At 40.4% G+C, this 12,704-nt stretch overlaps 2 protein-coding genes across 4 annotated transcripts in view; both read left to right on the top strand.

Moving 5' to 3' along the window:
• Nucleotides 1–687: 687 nt before the first annotated feature.
• polr2d (RNA polymerase II subunit D) lies at nt 688–6,782 on the top strand. The gene is made up of 4 exons (XM_059950735.1): nt 688–1,432; nt 1,823–2,003; nt 4,337–4,432; nt 5,630–6,782. Exons 1-4 carry the CDS (start codon nt 1,360–1,362, stop codon nt 5,706–5,708), a joined length of 429 nt encoding a protein of 142 aa, XP_059806718.1. The 5' UTR covers nt 688–1,359; the 3' UTR covers nt 5,709–6,782.
• A 3,336-nt stretch (nt 6,783–10,118) lies between these two features.
• The window catches only part of LOC132381298 (pre-mRNA 3' end processing protein WDR33-like), a 131,241-nt gene continuing 128,655 nt past the window's right edge, over nt 10,119–12,704 (top strand). For 2 of the 3 annotated variants that reach the window (XM_059950679.1, XM_059950690.1), the window contains exon 1: nt 10,119–10,252. The gene's annotated coding sequence lies outside the window, so the exon portion shown is untranslated. The remainder of the gene's footprint in view (nt 10,253–12,704) is intronic. The other variant, XM_059950685.1, reaches the window with a different exon arrangement.

Raw genomic sequence — 12,704 nt, forward strand, 5'->3', positions numbered from 1 at the left:
AGCCTGCTTAGTGTGGAGTCTTCCAAACTGGTGTTACTTGAATATTCTGTGCACTTTTCAATCTTAACTCTGTCCCAACTTTTATTGAGTGTGTTGCAGCCATCAAATTCTAAATCTGTGTATATTTACAAAATACAATTAAGTTGGTCAGTAAAACTATTGAAAATCTTTTCTTTGTACTTTTGTCAGTTAAATGAAGGTTCATGTGAATTAACATATCACAGATTTTTGTTTTTATTGCATTTTGGAAAATATCACAACTTTTCTGGAAATGGGGTTTGTACTTCCCATTCCCATATGTCAGTCCATGCCCTCTTCTACTTCAGCAATGAGATCACACTCAGGTTGGAGGAGCAACACCTTGTATTCCATCTGGGTGACCTCCAACCTGATGGTATGAACATCGATTTCTCAAACTTCCGGTAATTACCCCCACTCTACCTCCTTCACCATTCCCTCTCTCACCTTATGTCCTTGCCTGCCCATCACCTCTCTCTGGTGCTCCTCCCCCTTCCCTTTCTTTGATGGTCTTCTGTCCTTTCCTATCAGATTCCTCCTCCAGCCCTTAATCTCTTCCCAGGTCTTTACTTCACTCCTACCCCTCTCCTGGTTTCACCTATCACCTACTGATGCACCATCAATAACTCACTCTGAGACGTAAAGGCGAGATATGGGCTTTTATTGACTGGATGAAGGAACAAGCAATGGTTGACCACCATACTACACCCTGGAGACTGAGAGGCTGGGTTCAGACCTCAATCGCCTTTATACCAGGGTCTGTGGGAGGAGCCACAGGAGCAGTCAGCAGGGGGCATGTCCAGACAGGTATATGTAGTTCACCACACCTACTATCTTGTACTTTTTGTTCCCCTCCTCCCACCTTCTTGCTCTGACTTACACCCTTGGAGGTCGACGGGGGGAGGGGGTGGAAGTGCTACCTCCCTGAAATTAGTTTTTGCAGGTTGAGATCTCTACTTTACCTATTACCTTATCCTTCCCCTCCCCTATCTTTTTTTCTTCTGGCACCTTCCCCTTCCTTTATAGTCTAGATGAAGTGTCTTGGCCGAAACACTGAACGTTCATTCTTTCCATGGATGCTGCTCGGCCTGCTGAGTTCCTCCAGCATTTTCTGTATGTTGCTAACGAATGGGTGCAATACATCCGCAGGAATCTCCGGATTTTGAACAGACAAAAGATTGGGACATTAACGTAGCACAAAAAAAGTGTACATTTCTAGCTGAAGCCACGCAAGCCCGGCACTGAAGTTACTCAGGATAGATCGGTGCAATAAGCAAGCGGCCGCCATCCCTCCCCGGCATCGCCGACTCTGCGCATGCGTGTTGCCCATTTCCTGTGAAGATGGCGGCGTGCGGCACCGAGGCCCGAGTGGGAGACGTGGAGGAGGACGCCTCGCAGCTCGTCTTCCCCAAAGGTAGCCGAAGGCGATGGGCCCGATACCCAATGAAACCTGGCGACAGCGGCAGGGACACGGGAGGGGGGATGGCAAGGGCCGAGCCGAATTTTGCTACTGCATCATCTCCCCAACACTTATAACCCCCCTCCCGTCTACAAACCAATTCCCTCCTTTCACTCCTCGCCCCACCGCCGGTCCTCGTCCCCCTTCGTCCTCTTTCTCCCCCCCCCCCCGCTATGCCCCCTCCTCCAACCCTGCCGATCCCTCTCTTCCCTAAATTCCACCCCTCCCCCTACCGTCCTCTCTTTAGACTGGAGAGATCTTAGACAACAAAAAAATCTTAGAAGCGATTTGATTGGAAAAGTTATTTGTATTGGCATAATTTGGATGAATTTTGTGTTCCCTCAGAGTTCGAGAGTTCAGAGACACTGTTGAACTCTGAAGTTCATATGCTGCTGGAACACAGGAAACAACAGAATGAGAGTGCAGAGGATGAACAGGAGCTTTCAGAGGTTTTCATGAAAACGTTGAACTACACAGCCAGGTTCAGCCGGTTCAAAAACAGGGAGACCATTGCAAGTGTGAGAAGGTCAGTGTGTAAGCTTTTTGAAGGCCGAATGCCTCATTTACTGAAGTCTGACCTTAATATGTTTTCTCAAAGAGGTGGGGGGGGGGGGTAGGATGAGATTGGGTCTGCTGCACACTTCTGTGAAACTATATTCTTCATCATTTCTATGTGCTTTTCATATCTGTACTAATTAGTAAAGTTGCTAATAATTGATTGCAATTGAGGAGTCTTAAAAGTATGAAGATGTACAGTAAAATTTTGATTATCTGGGACTCTTGAGACTGCTGGTCTGGGAGACTTTCAGGTCTGTTGGAGGTTATTTAAACACCCAAACACATTTCAATTCACTTTATTTAGATATTACTAATAAATTTTTCAGTGAACCTGGTGAGTTTAGAAGGACAGTATAAAGTGGATCCCTGGTGATTTTAGAAAGAGTCCAGAAACTGAGGTAATGGCAGTTAACTGGGTGTTCTGAAACAGTGGTGCCGGAGAGTTGGAGGGGAGCAGGGGAACTGGAACCCTGATATGGGAATGGGCTGTGGAAAGGCAGGTGGGAGTGCAGGAGCTGGGCAGCTGGTGAGTTGCAGAGCAAAGTAGTAAATATTACCTAGTGAGCTGATTGAGGATATTTCCAGATGGTTGAAGAGCAGGTTATCTGAGTTTTATTGAGTGTGTAATTGGTACTTCAATGTATACAAGTGCACACAATGAAACCTTGGGCTCCCAAGTTGAGCACCAATATATAAAGTTTAAGTGCTCTTTATATTGTAATATTGTCACAGTTACGTGACATATTGCTCCACCTTCCTTTGTAATTTTGCTTAGTTTGTCACTAAACAAGTAGCTAGAATCTCTCGTCTGTGATTCTCAAGGTGTTACTCCTTACTACTTAATAACACTCAGTTTTTATCTTCAGTAATTCATCAATTATCCCTAAACTCTTGCATGTACTTTATAGTTTCACAAATAAAGGTGAAGAAATCTGGTTAACTCTATTCTCTCACCCATGCTCAGACAATTATCAAAATTATTTTAACTTTTCATCATTATCTCATCTTGGCTCCAAAGGAATTTTTTGCTGCTGTGGACATTGTCTTGACTGAATTTTTAACTAAGGTTAATTTTGTCATATGTAAGTGTCACTGAATTATTGACTTAATTGATTCTAAAAAAAAATGCAGGTTGAAGAAGCCTGTATATGGATAATGTTCATACTTTGGGAATGAATCATGTACCTAACTTCATAGGATACCTATAAAAATGGAGAGTACAATCAATTCATTTTAATAATTACTTCATTATCACCAAACAATTGATACTAGAGCATACAATCTTCACAGCGATATTTGATTCTGCGCTTTGCGCTCCCTGAAGTACAAATCTGAGTAAATATAATAAAAATTTAAATTATAAATCATAATTAGAAAATAGAAAAGGGAAAGTAAGGTAGTGCAAGTCAGGTCCGGATATTTGGAAGGTATGGCCCAGATCCGGGTCAGGATCTATTCAGCAGTCTTATCACAATTGGAAAGAAGCTGTTCCCAAATCGGGCCATACAAATCTTCAAGCTCCTGAACCTTCTTCCAGAGGGAAGATGGACAAAAAGTGTGTTGGCTGGGTGGGTTGTGTCCTTGATTATCCTGGCAGCACTGCTCCGACAGCGTGGGTGTAAAGTGAGTCCAAGGATGGAAGACTGGTTTGTGTGATGTGCTGGGCTATGTTCACGATCTTCTGCAGCTTCTTCCGGTCTTGGACAGGACAACTTCCATACCAGGTTGTGATGCACCCTAGAAGAATGCTTTCTACGGTGCATCTATAAAAATTAGGTAGGGTTTTAGGGGACAGGCCAAATTTCTTCAGCTTTCTCAGGAAGTAAGGGCGCTGGTGGGCCTTCTTGGCAGTGGACTCTGCTTGGTTAGACCAAGTCAGGTCATTTGTGATATTCACCCCGAGGAACTTAAAGCTTTTGACCTGTTCCACCTGTGCACCACCGATGTAGATGGGGTCGTGCGGTCCGCTACTCCTTATGAAGTCAACAACCAATTCCTTAGTCTTGCTGACGTTGAGGGATAGGTTATTGTCTTTGCACCATGCCACCAGGTTCTTAATTTCCTCTCTGTACTCAGACTCATCATTACCCAAGATACAGTCTACAATTGTGGTGTCATCAGCAAGTTTATATATTGAGTTTGATGGAAACTTGGCTACACAAACATGGGTGTACAGTGAGTACAGCAGGGGGCATATGAAGTATTCATGCTTGGAATTTATTCACTTGTTATGTCTAATCATGCAGTGACAACTGAAAAGAGTTGATGTAGTGTAGTTTTATTGGAATGCCTTTCTTGCAGTCTGCTGTTACAGAAGAAATTGCACAAATTTGAGCTGGCCAGCCTGGCTAACTTGTGTCCTGAAACAGCTGAAGAGGCCAAAGCTCTTATTCCCAGGTCAGTGTTCTATCTGCTCACGTTATAAGAATGCATAATATACGGATGTTTCCAGACTTTAACTTTGCAAATTAATTATCAGCTGTATTTTTAATGAGAATGCTACCACTCTAAACATTCAACTATTAGCTTCTGGATTGTTTTTGCAATGGTGATCTTGTGGAAATTGTCTAAATGACAATCAGTGCTTGTTAAGCCATGGTCGGCATCACCCAACTTGAGAATCCTGTTTGGGATGTCACTCAAAATGCGGCTAAAGAAAACAAGTTAAGACTATAAGTAATATTTTCAGAATGGTCAAATTTAAGAGGTCCTTTTTATACTTGTGCTTGGATTTCTAAGGACAAGGTTTATGTTCATTCTTTTTGTCTATAAAACATCGTCTGAGTGTTTGCCCTTAAGGAGACTGAGCTCACTGTGGTCCTGTGACTAATTGTGCCAGCTTTTAGTGCAAATGATGTGTGATTTTTGTCTTTGGATAATTTATTGATCCTTGTAGAAAAAACGAACCATAGAACATTACAGCACAGTTCAGGCCATTCAGCCCTCCGTGTTGTACCGACCCATATGATCCTTAAAAAAAAGTACTGAACCCACACTACTCCATAACCCTCTATTTTTCTTTCATCCATGTGCCAGTCCAAGAGGCTCTTAAATACCCCTAATGTTTTAGCCTCCACCACCATCCCTGGCAAATCATTCCAGGCATTCACAACACTCCGTGTAATAAAAAAAATACTTACCCCGATGTCTCCTCTAAACTTCTTGCTTGATAGAAATGAATGAAACACAAAACGGAAGAATACTCAGGATGTCATGCAATATCTGTGCAGAGAGAAACAACTAATCTTTCAAGTTGGCTTTGTATGAAATGGATGGATTTTGTAATAGGGTCTGCAAAGGTTGCAATCTATTCAAAGCAACACGCAAAATGCTGGAAGACCTCAGTAGGCCAGGAAGCACCTACAGAAAAGAGTAGACAGTCGATGTTTCAGGCCGAGATCTTTTATTAGTCCTGGTGAAGGGTCTCTGCGTGAAACTGTCTACTCTTTTTCCATAGATGCTTCCTAGCCTGCTGAGTTCCTTCAGCATTTTGTCTGTGTTGCTTTGGATTTGCAGCATCTGCAGATTTTCTTGTGTTTGCAATATTTTCATATCTTGTCTTTTTCTTCACCGTTTTCCATTTCTTGAATTCAGCTTGGAAGGTCGATTTGAAGACGAAGAGCTGCAGCAGATTCTTGACGACATTCAGACCAAGCGAAGCTTCCAGTATTAATATTACTGGCTCCAGTCAATAACTCCTTCCAATGTTTTTCCATTGGAAATTGGCACTGGTGCTTCACACTGGCACCAAGTCGTTTTAAAAAGTGAAGATGGAGAAACTGTGGCTTGAACAGACCAAACAAGTCACACAACCTGAAGACCTGATAATCTTCTGGGTTATTTCTACATCCAAAGTCATTTAGTAGCACATTTGATGAGTCCCTGAATGTAAATATACTCTGGAATTGCTACAGATAAGTTATTTTTTTTACTCAGATATCCAGGTGCCCTTGTGTGTCAATTTTCTAACTGTCACTACTGACAAAGTGAAATCTTGTGACCCATTCTCAGCACCCTGGCTCCTTTTTTGTTTCATAGTAGGAATGCACGCAAGCTCCTTGGGGAGAGGTTAAGGCCAACTTTGCCCTTCCCTCACTGACTAAACTCATCTGAGACTGGTTATGGTCTGAAGATTGAACTTGGGGAGTGTGCTTACATTTTGATGTTGAGGTGAAGACCTGGTGTCTCAACTTGCTTTCTACAGTTTCATTAAAAGATTGACATTATTTGATGTACTCATGTAAATCTTCTGGCTCTTGTACTGTTTTTCTAAATCTAATTTGCTGTAAATTCTTCACCTCTAGAAATGAAGTGGAAAATGTTATAAGTACCATTTGTCTTCTCTTCACGAGTAGTTGTTGAAATAAAACTCCTGTGGAGTTGGTCAAAAAGTTCATGTACTGGAGGTCATTCAGCCACACAGCTCCATGCCAGTGCCTATCCCTTCAGCTTGCTTTCCACTTCCCTAAGTTACATTTTACAGTGCCAGTTAACTAATAAGCGTGTTTTTGGGAAACAAGACAAAGTCAGTGCATGCAGTAGAAGACCCAGCAGTCAAAAGAAAACATGCAAACTCCACAAAGACAGCACCCATTTATCAGAATTGAATACAGGTTCCTGGAAGTGGCAATACTACATGCTGTGCCTTGCATTTTGTACCAACAATGCTGCTATTTTAAGACCCATTTTCAAAACCAGCTTTGCAACTGAGTGATTATAAATTAAAGACATTTTATAGGCTTCTGCACACTTTGGCTTTTTTTTTGCAGGTAGCAAGCACGTGGTTGAGATTTCAATTCAAATAGTAGCTTATGAGGTGGCAGTGCGTGTCGATCCAAAATGTTCAAGTGTTCCAGCCACTTTTTCTGCTTTTTGTATTTGTTCTCTCTGGATTCATGGTTAAGTACTGCTGATTGCTTTGGGAACAATGACTCAGTAATAAATAAATTGTTCAAGTCAGCTTTCAAATCATATTGGCTAAAGGCCATTCAAATCAATGAATGGCAGGGCAAAGAAAATAAATGGGCATGAGACTGGGCTGTGGTTGAACAAAAAAAAACTAAAAAGTGGATTCCGTTTATATAAAAAAAAGCAAAGTTATTTTGAGCTAGTATGTGTAGCTAGAATATTCTGGGCTGGAGGGAATTGAAAGTGACAGTTATTTAAGCACATAAATGAAAGTAAAGTGGGGTCCTTGAGGAGAGGCTCAGTTTTTGAAAGCTGATGACCTCTTTATGTATTTAGTCTTTTGCTCTATTGGTGTTCAGTAAAACAATGTTCACATAGTTCAGTGTTCCCTTTCGAGAGAGGCAAATACTGAAGGTGCTGGAAATAAGATTAAAAAAACATGTAAGAAATCGCAGACATGTCACCAACTGTAGCAAGAGAATAATTAAAATGTTTTAGTGCATGATTTATTGTCATCCATTGGCCTATAGTTTTCATTCTGTTTCTTTCCAACAGTATTTCTCGACTAGAATATCTGCTGCATTTTCTGATTTTAGTCTGAAAGATGTGTTATAACCAAAGAAAACCTTTATTGTCATGTGCTGTAGTATTGCATCAATTTGTATCCTGTAGGCTCCAACAAGTAGTGTAATCATGACTAGATAATCCATTAATTGAGGGACAAATGTTGGTTGAGATAGCAAGGATTGCTCCCATACTCTTCAAGTTAATGTCTTGAGATTTGATAAGTCACAATTTGACCTCCCAAGTTAAAGGTGGGACTTCCAAGGTTGCAGTGCTCTTTCGGTACTGTACAGGGCACAATTTTGTGTTCTCTTGAGTGGGACTTGAACCCAAAGCTTCCTGACTTGGGAAAATGTGTTACCAATTGAGACATGGTTGAGGAAACATGGACTTCAATTCTAAAGAGAGTGAGAATGAAGTGTGCAGTATTATGATGGATATAATGATTTTGGATAGGAAGATTAATTCCCTCTCCTACTCAGATTTTTTGTTTATTGCTAACAACTTTTTGTCACTTATAAAACCAATCATCAAATCTAAAAGTAAAACGGTTTTATTTCTGTCATCCCTTCTAAATAATGTTTACTGCAAATTATCAATCTTGGCACTCATCTCTGAAGTACACTCACTTGTTTCTTCTATATTTGGACAATTTTTTTTCCTCTTGAGTCATCCAGTTTTTAATGGATTTCAAAAATTACACCACATTCTAAGCTAAAGGACCAATTTTCTGTATGGTCCGGTGTTAAAATCATGACAAAAATGTAAATATACTAAATAATAGTTGAGAGGCATTTTAAACATAACCAAATCTTGCAGTGCTATGTTACTAAAAAGTGATAAGGAAATTGTCACAGGAAGATTTCTTACGTTGCTAATAACAATCTATAACATTTGTAAAATGATAATGAGGTTTTGTGAACCTGGAGTTGAGATGTACTTTGAGAAACAGCACCTGAAAATCAAACATCTACATTGGACTTTGGGCCATTAGCCATAGCAGGCATGTACATAAACATGATTTGTAACCTCCTGATTCTAATAATACTATCAAGCAAAGGGTTATGACCTCATTTAGTGAGGAGAGTAGAAGGCCATGCCTGCTCTTTCTGGAACATGTTCCTGAAATTCACTTCAGATCAGCAAAATCCCAGCACAGTGAGGGCCTTCTGCAAAACAGTGGGCTCTTCCTTCAGAAATATTTTGACAGTTGTTTAAGCCATACCCCTAGGCTGACTGGCTGTCAAAATTTGTCAGTGGCAGAAGATTTGTCAGTCAAAACTAAATCCATTATAAGTTATAACTGCAAAAATTAGAATGTAAAGATTTAAAGTATAAAACGCTCAAACTACATTAAGATCAAGAGATTAAAGGATTTTAATAATTTTGACTAATTTTAAAAACAATCACTAAGATTAAAAGTAGCACTCAAAACTTAAATGCATTAATATAAAGTTATTAATGTTTAAGTTCTAATTCAAACAATTCCTCATTATAAGAGTTAACCAGATTAAGAAAGAGTTCTGATCCTGAGAATTGTTCATAACCTATGTCGAAATTGAGCCAGCCCGAATGTATTTAAGTAAAAACAGGCTAACTAGGGCGTATAACTCTATTCAGGTTTCTTTGCCAGGTAATGTTGCCGTGATCTAAGCCCCGCAGCGGCAGTCAAATCCATTCCACTGATCTCATAAACACTCGTTCATAGATAGCTACGGGCTGAGTCTGTCAGGAGTTTTTAATCTGAGGAGGATCTGCATTTGAAATTTCCTATTCTCGCTCGCAGCCATTCGGATGAACATGCATCAGAATTTAGGAAATGGAAAATTAAATACAACTGCAGACACAAAGGAGATGGAGGAATGTTCCGTTCTTCCAGCTCCTTTGTGGACGTGCTGAGTTCCTCCAGCTATTTTGCTTTTTGTATCTGATTTTCAGCAACTGCAGTCTTTAATGTCTCCAAAACCTGCCAATGTTGGAAATCTTCAACAAAATCCGAAATATAGCAAAGGAGCTAGGATTCGTGAAAAGAACAGTTTAAACGAGTTCTTTCTCTTTTCCCATATGTTGATTGACCTGCTGAATGCTTCCAACATTTTCTGGTCTCATTCAATAAGAAACATGAGTGGATATAACTCGTTTGGTCCTTTGTTATTTAATTAGAATAGGGTCAATCTTTTACGTCAATGTATTTTCCTGCCTATATATTTTGGTTTCTTTACGTTCTTCAAGCACCAAGCTGTATCTACCTTGGTGTGAGCAACCAGATTTTCCAGCAGAATGATGTTTCACTGCTGCCCACTATGCACAGTCCACCCTCGGAGTTAATACTAGGTTAGAGCATGTCATTTCAGTTGACTGCTCCTCGGAGCACTGGGATTGTTAGCTTGACTTTCCCCGCAAATAGATGTGGGCCGCGGGGGGATGTTAAATAGGTTATTTGATTTAGTTTGGCTACTGAAACAATTATATTCAGCGTGCATAGTGTCACTCCGGAATGGCTGGAAGAAACAAGGAAACTCTGACGGCAAAGTAACCGCGCGCGGTTGCACGCGTGGGCCGGACGAACTGCGTGTGCGCGGGCCACGGATCCACCCCACGCACGAGCACGCTTTGACGTAATTCCGGTGCAGGCGATGTTTGTGGAAGATGGCGGCAGCAAAGAGACCCGTGACTTGAGGAACGAAAAGCATCGGCAGGAAAACGAAGTGGGAGTAAGGTCGAGCTGAAAAAGGCTGCAGTGTGGTAAGTCAGAATGGTGTATACTGCAGTGCCGTACCTGCTCTCTTCAGCCACCCAGTCAAGGCGGCGAGGCTGGCGCAATGCGATCCGGCCACCGCCATTTTGGTTACGGGACAGGGAGGGCCGCTGGGCCGGAGTGGAACAGCGGGCTCAATGTGCTGTTCAGGTACACCGTCAACCGCTCTGAATCTCCTAATTCCGTATTTAGTGGTGTGTTCGGACGAAACACAGTTTGCCCTCCTGCTTAGGGCGGGAATGTTTAATTACACCTGGAAGAATTGAAATAAAATGATCTGAAGATGGAGTGCAGGTGGCCGTATTTAAATATGACAACGTTTACATCCGTGAAACATTTCATAGTGCACCTATTTGGGGTTTACTCCTTATCCGCGTTCTCGAAAGTAAAATCTGATAAGGCTGGAATCAATTATGTCACATTTAAATCCATATACATTTCCTTTGAAAGATGCGTTTGAAATCAACGTGGCTTAGAGACAATGTTGGGAGCACAGTTGCTACCAAAATCTGAATTCTTATTTCTGACCCACGTGCTGAGAAAGATGATGTGAAATTCTGAAAGCCTTGGTGCTCGATTCCAGATTGCCACAGTCAAAGATATTGTGTCGCTTGTCCTATAAGAATTCCTTTTGTGTATTTCTTAAAATATGCTGAAATTTGATTGACATTGCGAGAGTGTCAACTAAAAATACTTGATGCTGCGTAATTATGATGTGGATTTAGCAATTGAGTGCTGAGGAAATTTGTTAGGATAACTTGAATTATCATCCAAGAGATATTGGATAGCTTGAGTTTCTATTTATTGGATGGAGTTCAGGAGAATGTGCGTTGACTTTATTCAAACAGTCCCAGTCGATGTAAGGATGTTTTCATGAGCAGAACAGTCCTGAACAAGGGAACATGATTACAGGAAAATGAGCCAGATGTTTAAAACTGAGGTGCATAGAAATCTCTTCTCAAAGATGCTGCATTTCTAGAATTCTATCTTGGAATAAATATTTGATTAAAGAATTAAGGGTTGTGGTGAAATAGTACAGAAGGGGAGTTGAGGCTGACCGAAAGAAAACTGGCAATGTTTGGGGAATAAATTCCAGATTTTTCAACTTTTGAAAATACTCAAGGCCAGAAATGAAGGAGCACAGCAAATAAGTGAGGTTAAAGACATTACAGAGTTTGAATGGGCAGACCATGGGGGCTTTTGAATGTGAATTTAAAAAAAAACAAACACAGCTTAGAAACATTGGGTGAACACGCGACAAGTGAACAGAGTTTTTAGTTGGAGAAAGTTGCCTCTCACTACTGGATGCCAGACAATGTAGAAATAATATGTTTAAGCATATATTGATTAGCAGAAAGAAATTATGGCAGGAGAGAAAGGAAATTCAGCTCAAATGTTATAAATAGAATGACTAATAATTTTGAGAAGTAGTCATAAACTTTTCCTGGGCTTCCAGCCAGATCCAGGTAAGCCTGAGAAGAGTTTATGATCATGTACACTGGGAAATCGCTAATCTTTTTTTAAAGGTAGTCATGTTGGTAAAAGCCTTATTTTGGGGGAAGTATCAATATCAAAGTTTGTCTTATTGTTACCTGTACAAAGACGGTGGAAACATTTCAGCCACCCTGGCAGAAATAAGTTTCTCAAAGCCTCAAAGAATATTGCATGGCAAAGGAGTAACTAATGCCACTGGCGAAGTAGTATGAATAGCATTCTGGATACAAATCTCAAGAGAGTAAACATTAAAGGTAGTTATTGAAAAGACTGAAGTGGAAAACTACACAATTGCGGAGACCATTGTACACTACTATATAAATAATTTAGGCTTTGCAACAATTCATCTGATTCAAAACCTTGGCATACCAGTGTAGTTAATTTGTTGGTGATAATCTATTTAAAATTCACTGAGTAATGGAAGTAAAGTTTAACATTATTTAGTCAATCTGAAATCGGTGTATTGAATATAAACAAAATATAAAGCATGAGTTGACTTTAAGATTTGGGGAAACATACTTTACTGAAAGATGTTGGTAAATAAGCAATGGCTAGCTTTTTAAAGAATTACTACATACTTTGCAGTATATGCTTTTAAGAATCAAATATTCAATTGGATAGCTGTAGTTTGCAAGTAAAGTTAAAAGTTTTACAACTGGCAGTATACACTACTTCTTGAGCTACCTCTCTCAAAATCATCCAGGGATTTCAGCAGCCATTCCAAAATAGGCAACGATTAATTTCCTCAAACTTTGAATACTGCATTCAGTGCTCAAAGACAGATAAGATGGCTGATTTGCAGACCAATGTGCCCTTTCCATGATGGCCATTCACAGCTCCTGGCTGCATTTTATTTCAGCTTCCCTCTTATTCACACATCCCAATGTCTTTTCACAGTCTTCATAGCAAAGGTAAGGGCCAAAGCAAACTAGAAAAACAGCACTT

Source organism: Hypanus sabinus, chromosome 2 (genome assembly GCF_030144855.1).
Source record: "Hypanus sabinus isolate sHypSab1 chromosome 2, sHypSab1.hap1, whole genome shotgun sequence".
Classification (NCBI taxonomy): Eukaryota; Metazoa; Chordata; class Chondrichthyes; order Myliobatiformes; family Dasyatidae; genus Hypanus; species Hypanus sabinus.